This window comes from Hetaerina americana, unplaced genomic scaffold (genome assembly GCF_022747635.1).
Source record: "Hetaerina americana unplaced genomic scaffold, ioHetAmer1.1.p SCAF_74, whole genome shotgun sequence".
In the NCBI taxonomy this organism is placed as follows: Eukaryota; Metazoa; Arthropoda; class Insecta; order Odonata; family Calopterygidae; genus Hetaerina; species Hetaerina americana.
Genome location: NW_027287361.1, coordinates 96,324 through 117,245, shown reverse-complemented (window position 1 = coordinate 117,245; position 20,922 = coordinate 96,324). Strand labels below are relative to the sequence as shown.

General features: G+C 35.2%; 1 protein-coding gene across 2 annotated transcripts; it reads right to left on the bottom strand.

The window, feature by feature from the left end:
* Positions 1–3,743: 3,743 nt before the first annotated feature.
* Positions 3,744–20,085, bottom strand: Hsdl2 (Hydroxysteroid dehydrogenase like 2). 2 transcript variants are annotated; one of them, XM_071596048.1, is made up of 10 exons: positions 19,954–20,085; positions 19,628–19,755; positions 18,681–18,844; positions 18,320–18,533; positions 16,111–16,316; positions 12,796–12,993; positions 11,488–11,670; positions 10,909–11,037; positions 5,121–5,282; positions 3,744–4,130 (listed from the first exon to the last, which is right to left on the bottom strand). In XM_071596048.1, exons 2-9 carry the CDS (start codon positions 19,639–19,641, stop codon positions 5,170–5,172), a joined length of 1,221 nt encoding a protein of 406 aa, XP_071452149.1. In that variant the 5' UTR covers positions 19,642–19,755; positions 19,954–20,085; the 3' UTR covers positions 3,744–4,130; positions 5,121–5,169. The 2 variants fall into 2 exon arrangements, with proteins under 2 accessions (XP_071452149.1, XP_071452148.1); XM_071596047.1 differs by lacking the exon at positions 19,954–20,085 and having other exon boundaries at positions 19,628–19,831.
* Positions 20,086–20,922: the final 837 nt, after the last annotated feature.

Sequence of the window (20,922 nt, the reverse complement as noted above, 5' to 3'; positions counted from 1 at the left end):
GAGATACAAGCATAGCTTACCCTAAGATAGCCAATATACATTTAGTGAGTAGTTGAAAACTTTAAATTATTATTTTTAAAATTTTTATCGAGCTTCCAACATTTTGATACCAAGAGTAAGGCTTATCTGTAAGTTAAGCTCAACTGAATTTTTCTATTGAGATTGACCTTGCAGGTGTATGCATCTCATAATTATTAATTCAGCAGTCCTCAAAAAAGTGGCAATCACAATGAAATTAAACCATCGTGACAGAAAAGACTGTGCATAAAGCAAGACAGAGAAAGAAAGAGCATGCAATTAAAAAAAATTCTTTCTCAAGTACCACTCATCAGTCATAGAATTATGCTATTGTATATACTACCTTGATCAAAAATTTCCCGGAATTTATTCAGAAAATTAAAAATACAAGTTTATTCATCTAAATCTATATTGTCCCCTTCAAAGTAATCCCCATCGACTGCAACACACTTATGCCAGCGCTTGATCCAATCCTCGAAACGTTTTTTATATTCGGTTTTCGGTATGTCCATCAGTGCTTCCTGCGATTTTTCCATTACTTCCTCTCGGCTGCTAAAACGCGTTCCCCGTAATGGTTTTTTAACTCGATTGAACAGAAAGAAGTCACAGGGAGCCAAATCAGGTGAATTCGGTGGCTGTTGGATGGTATTTGTTGCATTTTTCGTAAAAAAATTACGAATAATGATAGCACTGTGCGACGGTGCGTTATCATTGGTGCAAAATCCACGAGTTTTCTGCCCACATTTCTGGTCTCTTTCGGCGAATTGCTTCACGCAAACGTCTCATAACGCCCAAATAATACTCTTTGTTTACTGTCTGGCCTTCTGGCAAAAATTCATGATGCACTACACCGTTGTAATCCATGAAAACCGTCAGCATTGCCTTCTTTCTTGACTGAAAACGACGTGGTTTTTTTGGTCTCGGCTCATTTGGTGAACGCCATTCACTTGCCTGATGTCTGGATTGCGTGTCGTACTCATAAACCCACGTCTCGTCTCCAGTAATGATCCTTTTGATGAATGTGGGATCGGATTCAGCCTCGCAAATCATGTCTTTTGCGACGTCAACACGGTCTCTTTTTTGCATGAAATTGAGGTCTTTTGGCACCAACTTTGCTGCTACACGACGGAAACCCAAATCATTAACCACAATGTCTTGGGCGGATCCATAGGCAATGTTCAAGTCCTCCGCTATTTCTCTGATGGTTAATTTGCGGTTATTGACCAACATTTCTTTTACTTTATCAATTTTTTCACCGACTTTCGATGTCGATGGTCTGCCACTGCGTTCATCATCTTCGATTGACTCACGACCACTTCTGAACCGCTCGTGCCACTGGTAAACGACCGTTTTTTTTTAGAGAATCGTTGCCGAAACACTTTTCCAACATTTCCAACGTCCGTGCGCCACTAAATCCGTTTTTTACGCAAAATTTAATAAAAGTTCGTTGTTGCAAATTTAAATCCATTTCTGAAATTGTAAAAAATCGCCAACACACACAGAGATAGATGTACTCTTGGCTACGTAACTTTTGCAAATGTCAAGTTATGACACTAAGATTTAAAGGGAATATCAACAACAGATGTACCAATTTAACAAAAAAAACAGAACTCAAATCGGAACGATGGGAGCGCCACACGGTGGTTATTCCGGGAACTTTTTGATCAAGGTAGTATTGAAGATAAATGGTTAAACCAAATCATGAAACGAAAGAAATATCAGTGGTTGTACATGAAAGGACCATGGGAGAATATATTTATTAGCTGATTGACATTTTTCAGATGTGGGACAAAGAGTTTTTATTGACTAGTTTATAGCATTTATGAGGGAGGAATTTGGCAGGAAGACTTGATCAGAGGAGTGTTAGTGCCTATTCTAGAAAATGTAATGTAATGTATATATAGGGAATACAGAACTATTTGGCACACAGCTTAAAAGGTTCTCAGAATCATCAATGGGAGGATGGGGAGCAGGGCAAATCATTACTTCTGAGATTATCACTTTGGGTTCAGGATGTGGAGAGGTGCGCATGATGCCATTGTAGCAATTGCATCACTAAAAGACAGGAACATAGAACACATTCAGGTTTGTATTTCTTTCGTTGATTTCAAAAAGGCATTTGAGAAAGTGAATTTGGAAAAATTAATCAATGATTACAGAAAATAGGGGTAGACTGGCGGGATAGGAGACTTATTCGCAGTCAGTAGGTCTCAGACTGCTCAGGTAGGTGACAGACAGTCCAGATGGGCAATATTAGGAGGAGGAGTAAGGCAAGGTTGTCCATTACCATCTGTGCTGTTCAATATATATTAGGAGGAAATGAATAAAGAGGCATGGGAAGAACTTGATATAGGAATGAAAGCCAGGGGGGAATTTATAACAGCAGTCAGGTTTGCTAATGATGAAGCTTTAGTTTAACATTCGGCCAAGAGATTTCGAGAAATACTGATCATGTTGAGAAGTCAGTGCAATTGGTATGGGATGAGAATATATGTGACCAAAAGAAAGTTTACATGGTTTTTGAGAAACAGAAAGGCTAAGTTACACATAGAACAGGAGTTCATGAACTAGAGCAGATGGCACAGTCAACTTATCACGAAAGTGTTTTAAGTCAATATGGTCCAAGGAACATAAGACAAAGAATTGAAATAAGGAACAAAGATTTCACAAGGAGGATAAAATTGACGACATGGAGGCTGGGTGAGGATGAAAAGGCTTATCAAAACTTTGATATGGAGCATAATTTAGTACGGTACAGAAACACTGAAGGAAGATGATTGGAATAGATAGGAGGCTTTTGAAACGCGGGTGTGGAGAAGAAACAGAAAAGGTAAAATGGACAGATAGGAAAATAAAACGAAGTGCTAGGCATAGTGGGTGAGGAGAGGGGATTGCTGGGAGGAATCATAAGGAGGCAGGAAAGATGGATGCAGGGCCTTTTGATTGGCAATGGAATGTTGAAGACTGTGATAGAGAGGAGGATTTCAGGTAAACAAGGAAGGGGTAGGAATAAGATATGCATGTTGGACGGAATGTTTTCTTCATAAATAACTCCACGAAAATACTCGTGTTATTGCTCCTGACTCCTGTTTTTGGTTTTACTCTGTACAGTAACTTATATTTTTATTTGTGATCTGTGATGTCTACAAAGAATATGAGCAGACAATGTGACATGTTCCATACTTGTCAGAAGCACGTCTCATAGGAATCAATAAACATTACTATTATTATGAGAGGAGAAAGGAAGTGGGGCAAGGAGGACAAGGGGCAAACTGTAGTTTTTGCTAGGAGAGACAAGGAAATTGTCATTGCATCATTGTTTAGTTCAGTCCATCCAAATTACTGTCCTAATGCTTTTTTTCCTCAGCAAGCTGTAGCTACTTAGTTGGTTTTACATATTCTAAATGATTCCCAAGGTTTTCAGTATTTTCTTACGTCTAACGAGAGTTTCAGTATAAGAACAAAGAACTGAAGAACTGAACTGAATGGCCACATAGAATATGAATATATATGATGAGGAAAAAATAAAAATAACCACTCAATTAGAACCATGAGTGTGACTCTCTGACTTCGAGAAGTTTTCTTTAGTTCTCATGTTTTCTGCCTCCTCAATATTTTGGTGAAACCTGTTTTTTTTAATACCTCTAGGCATTGCAGTGGCTGTATGAATTGCTAACATATTAGATACTGGGCTAAGAAGTTCAAATAAGACAACAATTTAGAAATGTTTATACAAAGATTATATTTAACATGTATATATATCTAATAACAGTTTTTTGCATTGATCCAGCACCCCACTAGTTCTTGAAACATTGGCTATAAAATTCACAGCAGTCAAGCACAGGTTGAGCTGTCCAATGTTTAATTTGTACACACAACAAAAGCATAAAAAGTTGTCAAATCATGACAAGTACATGGAATATAAAATGAACATATCAGCACAGGCATTGTTTTAAATACTTTTGTAAATTTGTGAGCAAAATCAACCAGTGCTAAGTTCATGAGTGTATTACTTAAGTAAATGGTCAAGTAGACTTGTTACCCATTACTGCGATAGTGATGGGAACATGATGTAATGTCCAAACAAAAAGCATATTCAAGATATTCATCACCTGAAAGATTAAAGCAAAAATTACTTCTATGTATAGATATCCACTTTGTCTAAAATCTATGTCAAAATCTTCACTATATAAATACTTCATGTAAATTGGTTTTTGGCTTCATTTAAACATCTATGTTAGCACAAAAGAGGATAAAAATAAGAACTGTCATTTACTTATTATACTTCAAATACTACACTTAATGTAGAATATAATTAGGAATAATAATTTCAAGATAATCTACATTTAAGATATGTGAACAATCTAGAATCACCATATGCTTAAAATAATTATTCCATATGACCTTAAAAAATAGAAAGCAATCGCGCTGAATTTATTCAATGATGGATCACATGAGGAATGAAAAAAAACTGAAAAAATTCATAATATCTGTAATAATAATGAAATCATTACCTAACTTAACCTAAGAGGTTAACACTGAAAAGTCATATGCTCATAAAAATGTTAGTTTAGTAAACAAAAGAGATTTAAATAAGCTGGATGATACTGTCAGCATCATTTAATATCATTTAAAATAATCATCTGGCCAAAGTTGTGTTACCGGTGGTGTGAGGACATAAAATTAAAATTTTTTAGGAACTTAAAACACAGCAAAGTTTTGACTAAATGCAAGAAACAAAATATGTAAAGCAATATTACATGCTAAATGAGAGATTTGTAAATTAGCATGGGCAATTGGAGATCGAGTTATGCATTGATCATAAAATTAGTGAAAATTCAAAACATTTTCAGTGTTAATGAATTTCAGTATTTCTCTATGAATTCTTATCATGAGAACTGGTGTTTTCAAATTTAAAAAACCTCAATGAATGAAAAACATGACAACCTTAATTCAATATTAATAATATCTCTTACATGACAAATTTATTCTAAATTAAGAGTTATTGCTCAACTTTTAATCAGTCTTTCCCATTTATAAAACTAGGACACACGTAAGTAAAAAAAGAGAACCCAAGAGTGCACATTAATAAAGCAACCCACCAATGTGATGAAATTATTAATCATGGCCCCAAATTTACATATCCTCAAATCACAGCTTGGATTTTAGTTGGCCCATCAACTTTTCTAATTTCATTGCTTTCTGAAGATTGCCACTGATTTTAAGCTTTCCAGTCATAAACGCTGCTGCAGGCTTCAGCTTGCCTGAAATGATAGGAAAATAGCCATTAAGTACATGTCAATTAAATTTGGCTCAGTTCTCAGAAAGTGGATCATATGCTATATTGTATCACGTCAAAATTATGTACCAACAGTGGATACATTTTCAGGTTTCTACAGTATACATGTATGTGGAAGAATATCAGTTTGCAAGGTCTGTCCAAAAAGTATCGTGAATTTAGAATTTCTGTGGGTTACGTATGTTTGATTTTTTTTGGCGTTATGTACTTATGTCCCTCCCTTATGCCAATAAGTTTAGCCATTTTGAATGTTCTGTTAATTTTTGACAGCTGTTTTGGATTGTCTTGGATTTTTGCCTGTTCCAAAAATGGATTAAAGAATCTGTATCACATTTTGTGAGAAAAACAAAATTAAGTGCGCAGATGCATTCCAAATGTTGACTGTGGCATACGGAGAAGCTACCTTGGACCGAAGCAACGTTTATTGCTGGTACAAAATGTTCTCAGAAAGCCGGGAAGATGTGAATGACGAAGAGCGTGTCGGATGCCCAAGCACGTCAACAACAGACGAAAACATTGATGAAGTGAAGAAAATAGTACTGGCCAATTATCAAATCACCGTTACAGAAGTTGCTGAGGGCCTAAACATATTGATTGGCTCATGCCATTCAATTTTTACCAATGATTTGGGCATGGCACGGGTCACTGCGAAATTCGTACAAAATTGCTCAATCTCTACCAAAAACAGCAACGCATCAGCGCATTGCTAATGAGGTGTTGGATTCCGTCCGTGACGACCCAAATTTGCTCCAGAGAAACTGGTGAAATATCATGGGTCTATGGTAATGAGGAGCTCAATCATCCCAATGGAAGCTGCAGCACGAGCCAAAACCAAAAAAACTGCCCCCAGTTTGGTCGAATGTGAAAGTTTTGCTTACAGTTTTCTTTGATTGCAGGGGCGTGGTACATCATGAGTTCTTGCCACAGGGTAGAATGGTAAATAAGGAATATTACCTGCAAGTTATGTGGAACTTCCACAGGAAGCAATCTGTCATAAATACTGATTTGTGGAAGAACAAAACTTGGCTTTGGCACAATGACAACGCCCCTGCTCACACATCATTACTTGCGTGCAGATTTTAGGCCAAAAAAAACACACCAAAGATGCCACAGCCATCGTATTCCCCAGACCTGGCCCCCAGTGACTTTTTTGTTCCCAAAACTGAAGAGGCCCATGAAAGGATGATGCTACGCTAAGATTGACGAGATAAATACTGCATCGAAGGATTAGCTGAACGATATCACAAATAATGATTTTTTGAAGTGCTTCGAGGATTGGAAAAAACGTTGGCACAAGTGTATCATATCTAATGGGGATTACTTTGAAGGGGACAAAATAGATATTCATGAATAAATAATTTTTGAAAAAAAAACACAAAAGTCATGATACTTTTTGAACAGACCTCGAACATGGATGTGGATACAACATACGTGCATTTTTGTTTTCCTTTTAGATGTGCAGTGCTGTTTTTAATGATGTAAGATATGGGCTGTGATTGCAAGCACATATTCTAGGATGTAGAGAGCTAAAACCAAACTACTGCTTTCCTTTCTCAAAAATATCCACTCCCTATTTGTTTCTTACACTTACTTCTACTCCAGTGACCATCTTTTGTAACTCCAAAAAATCTTCAGATATTTAATTAAACAATCTCTTAGTATTACTCCCAAAACCAAAAGATTTTCTTTAACATACAGGACCCCACAGTCAACAAGTGAGCCTACTAGTCCAAAATTTAATAAACCTCTAAATTCACATCAAATCTAAATAACTACTTCTATAATTCAATGACTGACTAAGTTACTGTAAGAAGTCACTTCCTGTGAGGTAGGAAAGAAAATATTTGGCAATTTCGCAAAATATAAATTTATTTGCAACCAGTGTCAATACAGAGTATCATCTTGCAGTTTCATCAAGTTTTTACATGGTGATATGGCAATGAAGGGAGGGAGAGGTTAGGTGTTAAGGTGGGAATTATTGGTGGAGATATGGGAGGGGTTCATTTTGGGTAGTGAGGACAGCTAATGGATTGTCACTGCATGAGGTAAGCAAAGGCTGGCTACATACACATATCTGAGAAGGATTTTGAAGAAAATGTTAAGAAAAGGTGACCAGAAAGAGTATAATTGCTTGTTAACTATGTGTTCATGAAGTGAGGTTTGATCTGGAAGGATTTCCAGCTGCTCAAAGTGCATCAATTCTTGGGCCATCCTTTTCCCTGTGCAGGATAATGGATCTGAAATCACTACTGTGAGTGAAATCGAGGAGGTTCTTAGCAAAGCACAAGGTAGGATTGTTGTTCTTGAAGCATTAATGGTGTTCTATGGTTTATATTTAGGAATTCCATCCTGTTTGCACTATATAGCTTGAGTTGCAGTCACTGCATTGGCACTTGTAAACTCAGGGAAGACAACATCGCAGAGTATTCAAGTATAATGTTAAGTACAATGATTAAGTACAAGGCATGGTACAGAAGGAGAGAGCATTGCTGGGAGAAATATGAGGAAGGCAGAAAAGATGGGTGCAGAGCATTTTGATTGGTAATGGGATGCTGAAGGCTGGGATCAGAGAGGATGTTGAGAATGTGAGGTGGGGAAAAGAAAAGGGATGTTGGAGAGAATGAAAGGAGATAGAATGTACGCCGAATTGAAGAACAATTTAATGTAAGAATGTGAGGTGTCAGATTTTGTCTTGTTAGACAAGGTTATGAAATGTAGGATTGCACAGTCCATTTAAAACCTACCTAAAATGGTAGGCTACCAAATAATAATGGCTGGATTTTCCGATACAATACGAAACAATTTTCCAGGGATTTTTTTTTCCTAACTGTACTATTATTATTAAATAACATACAGGTTTCATTTTTAACTTCATGACTGATAATTTTCAATAGAGAAGCAGTGAAATTTCAGAGTTATGAGAAAATTTAAAAAAAACTACCTATCAGGAAAATCTTTCATAACATCTGGCATGAAATTTATTTTACATCCTGCCATATATGTTTTCTCCAAGACCACTTACTGTTAGCCACTAACATGAATTTTGAGATGGAACTAGCATTTAGCATAAAGGACTGTTACCCCTGCATCTGTCATTCCTTACTCTACTTACACTTACCTCTTAGCTCTCTGCAAACCACCACACTTAAGTGCTCTTGGAGAGAGTATGTGACAGAATGCAACATCAACTTTATGCAAGATTGTTATCCCAATGTGCAGTTTTAAAAAGTCGAAAGTCCCAAATTTCACTGCTTTTTTATTTAAAGATTTGATTTACAAATGAAACCACTGAGCCATTGTATCAAAGCACAATTGGAAAAATAATCCAAATGAGATTTGATACATATTATTTCTGAAAATACGTCCATACTCATCAAATTAACAATTAAATATTTTAATGGGACCCACTGATGACCCTTTTTGAAACCCAGGTAATTATCTAATTTGAAAGAACATGTTTACATGAGTAGACCAAAAAGTTTCCAAGCAAATAAACGATAAGGTTTTTCTTCATATTAATTTTTATTTTTCAACATAGTCTCCTTTTAAGGCGATAAAATTGTTCCATTGATGCTCTTCACTTTTTTAACCCTTCTAATTATTAGACAATTTCTTTCTCTACAAAATAGCAATTATGTGTGCAATAATCTCCACGTCCAATGAAAATCTCTGTCCTCAAAGCGAAACTTCTAGGTTAGAAAATAGAATAAAGTCGCTGGGGTCCTGATCTGCTGAATATGGTGAGTGGTCAATTTGTGCATTTTAGCCATGCCCACCTGCGAGCAGGAGCATTGTCCTGATGCAAAAGCATTTCTCCTCCTTGTTAATGTTTTCTGCTTTCAGCTTGTCAAGCAATGATGTGTAATACACTAATATTTTAACTTTTCGAAGATAACTGATGAACACAATTTGCGACTATCCCAAAAAACAGTTGCCTTCACCTTCCACGCCAATGGAACCATCTTTGCCTTTTTTGGAGCAAGTTCACCCTTTGTAGTCCACTGTTTTGATTGTTCTTTCGTCTCAGGAGTGTAGTAGTAGATCCAAGTTTTATCTACAGTTATGAACTGATGCATAAAATTTGACTTGCTTTGCTTAAACTTCTACAAAAGGGCTTAAGAAATATTGCTCATTTGAATGCATTTTTAGTCCAAAGTGAGCAAACACGGCACCAAACCCACAAATAACTTGAGCATATCCAATTCTTTAGTCAATATATAACTAATCTATTCTTCTGATCTTCCCATAGTCTCTCCAAACTCTAAAACATTAATTCGATGGTCATCTAGTACCATTTGGTGAGCATTTACGATGCTATCAATGGCTGTAAAAGTTTTTTGGCCATCCCAAATGCTCATTATCAGCCAAGCTGGTACAGCCACATTTAAATTTAGCTCCCCAAAATTTCATGATTATAAATGATGCCAGAGAGTTCCCAAACACAGCATCCAACTCATCTGTGATTTGCATAGGCATATTGCCCTGCAAAAACAAATACTTATAGACATATCAATGCTCAATTTTTTCCATTTCCATGTAAAACCTAATGACAACTCACTCACACGATTGTCAAACAACAACAGATAGTCCAAAATGGATGAAAGTTTGGTGAATACCTTTCAATGCATGCACAAACACCTTTCCCCAACTTTTCTTGAAGAGTGAAGAGCCATTGTCATGTTAAGGTGGAAAACTTTTCAGATAAACCTCGTATTTATATACCATGATGGAACCAATTATATATGCTGATTTTTTTTATTCCTGAGCTGCATTATCACTGTATTTTTGGGCTCAACAGAATAACTCCGTTTTAATGCAAGAAAATTATCTGGCTGCTGAAAATTTTAGAAATAATTGTACAGAATTTGCTGTTTTGTTTGAATTAGACAGGTCTAAAAAATCTCCTCTTAATATAAGCCGATAGGCTTGTCTGCATTTAAATCAGCATGATTTATTTAGAGATTAAATATGAATTCTTTAACCACAGGGTTATTTCTAAATGGACAGGATTAGAATGATTTTGCTATTGAACTTCCACCATCAATATTATCATGCTACTGATCACGTGAAAATTTCATTACAAAAGTCAAAGCTAATAATCACAAATCCTTAAACAACTGCTTGCTTCCATCAAAACAATATTCCTGTCATGGCTTTAGTATTTGAAAATTTTCCTTTATGCCAACGCCCAAATACAATGTGCAATATTTTAAGCAGGTTTATATGATATATTTACGATGTATTTACTAACTATGGCAAATGATAATGGCAGCCAAAACCACGTAGTCCATGAATTGTGGTATAAAATGTATTTAAATTGCAATCAGAACACATTAACTCCTGACATAATTAATTTTCAAAATTTACATGATCACAATATAAGTTTTCAAACTTGAAGCAAACCACAAGTTTCTTTACAAACTAGATGGTCAAATTAATCTTTTGCACTGTGTACCCACTGTAAAGCAAGGACACACTGTAATTGAATATATTGATAATAAAAATTTTACAGGCGTGCTTTGAAGAGAAAACACTGAAATATATTTTGGCCAATAAGGCTGATAATTTTTCTCTTTCTGATTCAAGCATACCTGAAAACATGGCTGAGAAGTCCTTTGCAGTCATGGTAAGTGTGGCATCAGGTGGAGATGGAGGGTCACCTTTCCCAGCAGAACCCTTACCACTTTTCAAATCCACAAAATATGTGCCAGCTTGATCGCCTTTAAACAAGATTAAAAACAAAATGCAACAAGATTATAACAAGGTTATATGATGTTATCATGAACTATTTTGTCTCAAATCTCTTCTTGCAAATTCATAGAACTTAAAACTACATATTAGGATTCAATAACTGTAGCTCCATTAAGACTACACAAAGTAGTCAAGCAAAACAAAATACCCTTATTCCATGCTTTTGGAATGGAATATAAATATTGATTATAACCTGGATTAGCATTTCAATGCATGCATGAAATTTAATATTCTGCAATCTTTGCCACTATTTCCATAGTCCATATATTAAATGATAGGTCAAATATGTCATTTTTTTGACCAGCATTTAATTAAATCAACTAGACAGACAGATTCAGGACTGAATCGGAACTTTTTAGATGTTTTTAGATGTAAGATTTATGCTGAATAAGTTTTCATACAAAGATAGAAATTAATACCTTTCAATGAGAACAGATATGATGCTTGGACTTTGCTAACAAGTTCTTCACTCAAATTATTTTGGATAGCTTTGAAAATATTTTCGAAATCTCCAGATGCTCCACCACCTCCACTCTTTTTCTTAAAAATTTCCTCAGCTGGAGTATCCAAGAAGAAATCTGGCATGAGTTCATCCTTATTGCCTGTAAAACATGAACACAGCCAACATAAATACTTAACATTAAAGTCACGTTGTGCAACAAAATTGCCATTACCCACCATATTTCCTGAGGTATTAAACAATGGCACTGATAAAATAAACTAACCTATACTTTTAAAGTTTCTAAAAACCTAAAAATATAAGAAAAATTGTAGTGTCCTGAATCTGTGACAGTTCTAACTTCTAACTTAAGAATTCTTCCTCTTTCCCTTTATTGTATGGTGAAATTAAGCAAGACATTTTAGCAATACGTGAATCGCATTTACATTTTAGAGATTGAAACTTAAGATAATCTTGAAATTTTTCCATTCAGAACATATAGAGAGAGATTAAAATTATTAATTTTAGGGTCATTAATGCCTTATGTTTTTCAACTAGCATTTGATTTTGGATTATCGAAATTGGGAAAGGATATAAATTGGAATCTCAACATGCATATGCATAGAATTTACAACACCTAAAAATTCACATTCTATATCAAAAACTTGTTATTTCAAAGGTTCAAAATTGAAATATTAGAAAAAAGAGGGATTTACGAAATTAAATGCACCACTTACCAACACATGTACTTAGGACAAATTAAACGAAACCATATCATCAGGTTCAAAGAGTAACTAGGTTTTAAGCAATCAGCAGTTACCAAACACATATGTGAAACAAGCCATGTCATCACACTAAAAGATTTAATGTCATCAAACAGACATAACTTAAAACTTGACACCACCTAAAGCATACACATACACATCCACCAAGAAAACATGAACAATGAGCCAGGCATCATAAATAGCACACTTTATCAATTGGTAAAAGATTTTAAAACAAAAATTCAAAATAAACCAACAAATATTTCCAGCAATGCACCCCCCCTTCCACCTCCCGCCCAAACTTCATTACTCATTTGACATTGAACAGCTGTGGTACTGACATCTAATCGCTGTCAAGCCCTTACCTCTCCCTGTTGATGGTCCCCAGCTGACCGAAATAACGTTAATGGAGCGTTCTAAGTTTCCTATTTTCTATAGGAATTTCCTTAAATTAATTTTTCAAAGGTTTATTTAACAATCACTCATCTAATTCCTATGAATCCCAAAACAGTAATCCAACTCACTTGGATCACAAGCATATTGATCAAAATCGGTAACTCCGGCTTCTTTAAGAACCTCTTCATCAATAAGAAATTTTCCGCTGCAATTAGAGGCATCTCGCTGAAATACTGCATATGCTGCATCAGCCATAATTTCTGGCTTTCGGGAATGTTTAGCAGCCTCCTGGCCTGTCAACATTTCCATGGCAGCAGTCAAAATGGCTGAAGCAGAAACAATGCAAGGACATATCAATAATTTGTTAGCATAAAACAATGGATGATTATAATTCCTTTTGAAAATTTATTGGATTTATTAAAATTTAAAAATTCATAGTTTTTGTATCTGCTGGAAACACAAGCATTATTAAATCAATTTAATTTCACATGCCAAGTGTTCTTCTTATAAAACAACGTTTACGGTATTAACTGGCAGGATGCTATTTTTTACCATTTTTCTATCTCCCTACATCTAGGAATCTTACACCTATAATAGTAGGCTTTAAAATAATTTATAGTTTTAAAATAACAAACTTTTTGCTAGAAAAGTAAATGCCGCCATTTTGCTTTTACCCTTTGTTCTTATAGACTGCAACTTAAGAATATTTGATCTTTGGTTTGAGACTTGGACAATCTAATTAAGGTTACTTTAAATTTTTGCTATATTTCTTGTATCATATTGGTGCACAACATATGTCACCAGTAAGTCAACTTTCACATGGATCAGTACTTGACACAGCTATTCTATTATATTGTTATAATACCAATTATACCACCAATTATATCAAAATGTGTTTACAATGATCTCTTGCAGCAGCATTTATAATTAATCTCACAGCCTTTTTTTGTTGAGCCTAAATACTTCTTATACCACTTGCTTTTTCTTCAAAATCTAAGGCCATACAACATGCTGGAGTGAAAATATGCATGATATATACATGATATAAGTGGCTTAATTATCCTCACAAAATATAATGCTTCATGCAGATAACATCAAGCACCAATGGTAGGTGTAAACACTATTAAGTATAAAGCATTACTTAACAAAAGCACTCTGATAATATTTATAAAATTGAAAAAACTAAAATTAATAATAACCTAATAACAAAAACAAATAGTAATAAACTATGTTAATAACTTCACATTGAAAATTACTCTCTTCCCTTTACTGAATAAGTTTGTAAGAGAAATATATTTCATATTCATCAGCTGCATACACATATTGCATTTCCAGGAAAATTATCTTCATATTACAAATTACTCACTTCACTGCATTTTAAAGCAGTCACTGCTATCTTATTTGAACCAAACATGAACAAAATACAACACCATAGTCAGGAAGTGCAGCCAATGAAGGTGAAGAACTTCACTGGCCACAAATATGAATGCCATCAAGAAACTTCGGGGAAGGTCAGACAAGGTTAGTGGAATAGGGAAGGATGCCAAATGGTGCTGAAAAATAGTCCAATCTTCACATGCAAAATAATCATGAGAACCGACATGACAGTCGAGAAGTAATGGAAAGAGAAACCTTTTTCACCAAATGTACATAGGGAACCCTGCATTAAAACAGCAAGGGGTGAATATATTCTATTGTTTCAGGCTTCACTTCGTGGAAGTATTTAATATCCATACTAAAAAGAAAGACTCATACTTTTCCACAGATTTTATTATACGGTACAATGCATTTCACCGACTTGCGGCATCATCAGGTCTGATGATGCCGCAAGTCAATGAAACGCGTTGTACTGTATAATAAAATCTGTGGAAAAGTACGAGTCTTTCTTTTTAGTATGGATAGCAAGGAGTGAGTTTGAGCATCATGAGTGACCAAATCATTGCAATTGTCCACTCATGCATGTCCACTTCACATTCACTTTAGCTACTTTCTACACCACTTTGGCTCCTACTATGCAAAATTGCAGTAAAGAAAACTTCTTTGCCACCAATGGCCATTCTTTATATGGTCTATGTTTTTCTGACAACTTCATAATGCCATGGAGTAGAAATACCACCTTGGACAGCCCAACTTTTATAGATAGTTATTTATAATTCTGTATCACCTTACTTTTCATGACAAATTGAGCTAAAAAGAATAAGATAAATCTCAAAATGAAATATCTTACTATCCTTTCTATCACTAATCTCAAGAAATTGTTTATTGCATCATTTTTCATGCCATAGTGCTTTCATGATCATCAATGCAGTATATGAGGATGAGGTGAAAATTTCTCAGCCCAACACAGAAAAAATCAAATTCTGATCAGCAAAAATTTATGATTCTTGCCTGGGTGCATGGGCCATTAGTTCATCAGACAATTTTCAACTTGTTCTCTTGAGAAGTTTGTTTACACGTATTGTTGCAGTAGATGCCTTTCGTGTTTTTCATTAAAATGGAAAAACTTTAATTTCATGTGGTCATAAAATTCTTAGTTTTTGATGGATTAACCCCAAAGGAAATTCATCTAAGTTGAAAAAAAGGGCAGAGACTCTGCTCCTTCAATGTCAACTGTTAAAAAGTGGGCAGCTGAATTTAAATGAGGTCGCACATCCCTCGAGATAACCCACGGGAAGGATGCTAAAAACCACAAACACAACGGAAACTATTGAAACGGTGCACGATACCCTGTTGGATGATAGGAGAGTGAGATAGCTAAGGCTGTGGGGATATCAGAAGTAAGGATGCAAAACATGTTTCACAAAGAATTAGGGGTGCGAAAGCGGGTGTTGCATTTGCGGAATGCCGAACAAAAGCAAATGCACAAATGATTTTCGTTCGGACCGATTCAAGAGGGAACTGACCAATTTTGTGCGGCACTTTGTCACCATGGGTGAGACATAAGTCCACCACTACATGTAAGAAAAGGAACAGCAGTTAAAACAGTGGGTGGAAGCTGGTGGTTCAGCACCAAAGAATGCTAGGTCGATTGTATCTGCCAGGAAGGTCACAGCCAGTGATTTTAGGATGCGAAAGGGATCCTGTTAATTGATTACCTTGAAAAAGGCAGAACTATTACAGGCGAATATTCCTCAGACCTTCTTGACCACCTAGATGCCAATGTCAGGCCGAGAATTTAAACATTACCCTCGTAAATTAAAAAACTTATTGCAAATTTCCATTGCAATATCCCATGTATTAATACCACAGGTCATCTAGAAGATATTCATTTGAAATTATATGACCTCGACCAAGAACCAAATAATAATAAGTGAATTAATTAAAATAAACCCCACTTTCTGCACATTCAATAAGTCTTCAGTTATTGTGGAGAACATTTGCAGGCATTAATGTTCAAAAATATGAAGACAAAACATAATAGTTAAGAAAAAAATCATATTTACCTGTCCTTGGCCACAATGCATTGACAGCAATGCCGTCCGGACGAAACTCTTCAGCCATTCCTAGGACACACATAGACATGCCATACTTAGCCATGGTGTATGCAACATGATTTTTGAACCATATGGGATTCATGTTCAGTGGTGGAGAAATATTCAATATGTGGGGAGACTTTCCCTTTTTCAAATACGGAAGGCACATTTTGGAACTAAAAGAAGACGGGAGGCAACAATAATATAATTTTTATGGTAGTATCCAGACTATGTTCTTGACACATACACAGATTAGTAATGTCATCAGGTAATGAAAGAGGTAGATGAATATATGTAGCAAACATGAATTACATATTCATTACATTTTACACCACAAATTCCTAGGGAGTACATTACTGAGAGCTGTGATTCTGAAATCTATATCAATGGGCTATCAAATCTAGCTTGGAGGTAAATGAAAACTGACTCTACGGAGAATCCTTTGCTTTTTTACATTTCTAATAAAGGAGGAAAGGATTACTGGCTTGAGAAAAATAGACTTCAAATCTGAAATTAATAGTTTTGAGATGCCCCGACATATTTTAACAACTTTCTTAATGATGCCTGTCAGTCTTTGTTTTTAGAGGGGTAGCTTTTGAGCAAGATGATTAAGTAATATCTGCCCTCAGAAACATGAATTTACATTTGAAACAAGGAAAGATGATGAAATATAGGCTGAAATTGCCAAACCAAATCTGACAACCGAATTAGTGTCCTATTACTATTTTTCTCCCTTTTCTTGTTTATAACTAAATATTTTGCTCTTACGCAAATTTTAAAATGTTGACAACATTTTTATTTGCCTCTATTATTTCATATTTTCCATAGAACTTATAGTTTATAAAATATCCTAATTGATTTGGCTTTCCAAATATTGTCATTTTAAATTCAAATTAAGCTTCTTATTAATAGCATTTTTTTCCCATTAATATTAAAATAAAATATGGGAAACAATATAGGATTGTGATATGATTTACTGGGTACTAAATCCATAAGTAACCACTGGCAGTGGTTTTATTGAATATTTGTAATAGTGGACATGTTAGTTGATCCCACAAATGGCATTTAGTTCTATGTAAATTACTGCACAACTCCCCTTTGTTTTCCATGTTTGGTATTTATATTAGTACTGCAAACAGTTTTCATCCTACAAATTAACTGAACAGTTTTTCGTTAAATAGAATTCTTGGCCACCCCCACTTGAAACATTTGCATGAAACTTTAATTCCATGGACATTTCAAATAATTCACTGCCTACTTACATTAGGGTAACAAAAATTTTTTAAAAATTAAGTAATATGGTTTACTGAAAACAATTTGCCATTCCCAGTTTTGTTGCATTAACTCAACACCGATTATTTTTGAAAGCAAATCGTCAAGTTTATTTGAAATTTCAACCCAACAAAAGCACTATGATGAGAGACAAATAAATCTAAGTCATATGGAGTCATAGAACACCAGCAGATTGCAAAGTATGGATTGGACTATCAGCAGGCACTTCCATCTTATAAGATGTACACAAATCCTAAGAGACACCATTACCATTTACTCTACGAAGGATACAATTATCTGTAATGCTAGCATTAAGAATAACTATCAACAAATTGCAAATATAGTCTTAAAATAAAGTTGGGGTCTATCAATTCTTGCCAGTGTTAGGTTATGAACAGTTTTACCGTAATACAAGTCAAATACATTTGATGGGCTCAAATTTACGCCTCCAAAACAAATGAACATACCTCTTGAAATACGAAAGTTGCACATTCACCTAAATATGGTTTACTCCATCCTTCTGTGATTTGCTGAATTTGAAACCCATTATTGATCCACAGGCTAACTAATAACAACAACTCATAATGGTGACTCCGTCCTAAAATTATAACACCTGCAATTATTGGTGTGAAATGCACAAAACTACTTATCTTTTTCCTGATACAATTTCTTCCTAATCGCATGTGAGAAAAATTTACAGAGGTGTAGTTAACAGTTTGATTGAATTGACTGGTTCTAACAAAGCTACATCATGAATATTGCTATACATAGGAATATACAGAAGTAACACACTATAATCTGCCCAATCATCAAAAGTAATCCAATACTCATGTATGCCATAATTTAATGCCCTATTCTGGGTCCAACTCAACAAAAAATTAAATTTCCAAAACAGTACCATACTTACACTAAAAATGTCCCTCGAGTATTAATAGAATGCATAAGGTCATATCTCTTCATTTCTGTCGTAAGTGTAGGAGTCAAAGATATAGCACTGGCATTGTTGATTAGGATATCTATTCCACCGAATTTATTAACAGCAGATTCGACAGCTTTTGCCACTTGAGATTCATCTCGAACATCAACAATGCATGGCAAGCACTTCCCTCCAGCTTCTTCCACTGCAGCATTGTAATGGAAGCAATAAGTGGACGTGTGGAGTTAGAAAATTGGTCATTCCAAGAAATAATAGCATGGAGCTCCCAGAACTGTACATAATAACACTATGTTCAACTCGAGCATTACAAATGCAATCAACACACACAGACCTTCTTTAGCTGCAGTGTAAATAGTTCCAGGAAGTTTGGGATGAGGTTCAGCAGTTTTTGCTGCAATAATTATGTTTGCTCCATCCTTTGCTGCCTTTAGTGCTATTGCTTTTCCAATTCCCCGACTGGCACCCGTTATGAAAATTGTTCGACCCGCTAATTTCCTGTGGTCAAAAAGAAATAATTGTATAACTAATGAAGAACTATGGACAATGATAGAGCGATATTGACTCAAGTACTCGTTATTCCCATATTCGAAATAATGGAGTAGGTCATGATTTCAAAATATTTTCGGTGGGTGTAAAAGACAATAAGCTACGGGATTGAACAACTACGATGCAAATTGTTATAGTCATACACACCTTCAACAAATACTCTCAGAATTTAAAATACGGAAAGTTTTCGATTAGGAAGAAAATAAGACATTTCCAATGAAATGGTTAATCAAAGGATAACATTAACATAGCAGCATTTAAGATTAATAACAATTACTTTTAACGCTTAAAAAAACGTTTTTATCATATGTATAAAGCATATGATCATCTCTTAATTCATGCAAGGGGATCAGATGCCATTTTACAAAGGTTTACAATATTATACGATAAACCTTGGCGCTTCATTAGTTAGGTTATTTTTACTGCAATGGCACTGATTATGACAACTGGGACACATCTGTTAATTATTCTGGTATGAACAATATTCCAAATTCTACCCATTCAAGCCAAATGAATGTTAACCTAAAGTTCTCCGCACAAAACTATTTCTAACTCGAAGTCGCACCAATTTTTCTTGGTGTTTATATTCTATTTTTGGGACATTCAGTTCTTTGACAATAGGCACGTACAATAATAATATAACCATATAATTGACAAGAATTTGGAAGGGTGAGGGTACATTTGCCATAGGATAAAACGCCAGAAGGCCTACATTTGACAAACAAACTTTACCCGGTGTTGATCATTTCGTGACGAAGATGCCTCGGTAAATGGGATCCACTTCCAACTCAAACGACCGGAGTAGACGGGCAATCAGGTATCGCAACTTCAGATTAGTGACTATGAACGAGGGTCAAGTACTGGAGGCAAAAAATGTCAGATTAGGAAGTTGTAAAACTGCCAGTCATGTCTTTAAATAATACTATCAAAGGTCGCTCCTACTAGTCAAAATTGCCAGCAGAGCCAAAATAAAACAAAGGAACGTTGGAGCATAAATTATGATAACTAAAGTTAGAGCACAGCTATCTGATATAGAGTGAGGAAGATAAGTAATTTACATGGCAGCTTCATAGACTGATTAACAAAATAGTTTTCTCTGGATATACAATTGAAAAAGACGACTTTTGGAACTTTTCCCAGCCACAGCCAAGTCCCCTTGCCAAAATGAAATTCCACGGCGGTGTATTCAATTGGAGAGAGCATAATAAAATGAACGAATAGGCTTTAAATGAATGATGTAAATACCGAGTGTACGACTCTATTAAGTATGAGAAAATGAAAATTAATAACACGCAGTTGAGATTTCTGTGACAATTTTTTTATATCTTTCGTAAAAGAAGAAAGGTAATGTTTTGATACCCCAGTCGTAGTTCTCAGGAAAGCAGAATACATGATATTGTGTCAATAAATAATGTGATTTTCCTCTACAACTAATTGCGAAACCAAATAAGTTGATTAAATTTTTTCGAGTCAAACGTATATAAGGCGATAGCTGTTAAGGACCATTTTTAAAATGAGGAACCTAGGCGAGAGGTTAACATCATCGCGGGACCGGAATAAGAAAGGGGCAATATATTTGAAGTTTGTCGTAGCCTTGCCGATTTTATGCACTATTATAATTGTGATTAATAATTTCATCGAACACGGCGTTTCTTCCATTCGTCCCTAGCACCACTAATTATTGTTAGAAAATTAAATTCTCACAAGCCCTATTTGAGATGATGATATCGATGACATCTAACGTTGTCATATTTTTGTATCTTTTATACTAACAATAAATAATTGTAAAGACCTGAGGTTTTCTTGTTCATTTTATAGGGTAATATCTTTCGTGAAAATTATAATAAACTTCGGAAGGAATTCTAGTCCCTATACCTTTGCTAGGCCTGTTAGTCTTATGCTGACATCTGCCGACGTTGTAGTTCAGCGCCGAAGATGGGTGGTGCTCCTTGTGATTATATAGTGTCGTGGTACAAGCTCTGTAGTATGAATCTATCATACGTTCTTTAATTTGAATAAAACACGAA

What these genes read in the sequence shown, in the direction of transcription:
- Hsdl2 (XM_071596048.1), bottom strand. An exon ending in ACTCGAGGGACATTTTTAGT is followed by an intron (nt 16,317 to 18,319) that starts GTAAGTATGGTA and finishes GTCTTCTTTTAG; the next exon opens with TTCCAAAATGTGCCTTCCGT. An exon ending in ATATCTGTTCTCATTGAAAG is followed by an intron (nt 11,038 to 11,487) that starts GTATTAATTTCT and finishes TCTTGTTTAAAG; the next exon opens with GCGATCAAGCTGGCACATAT.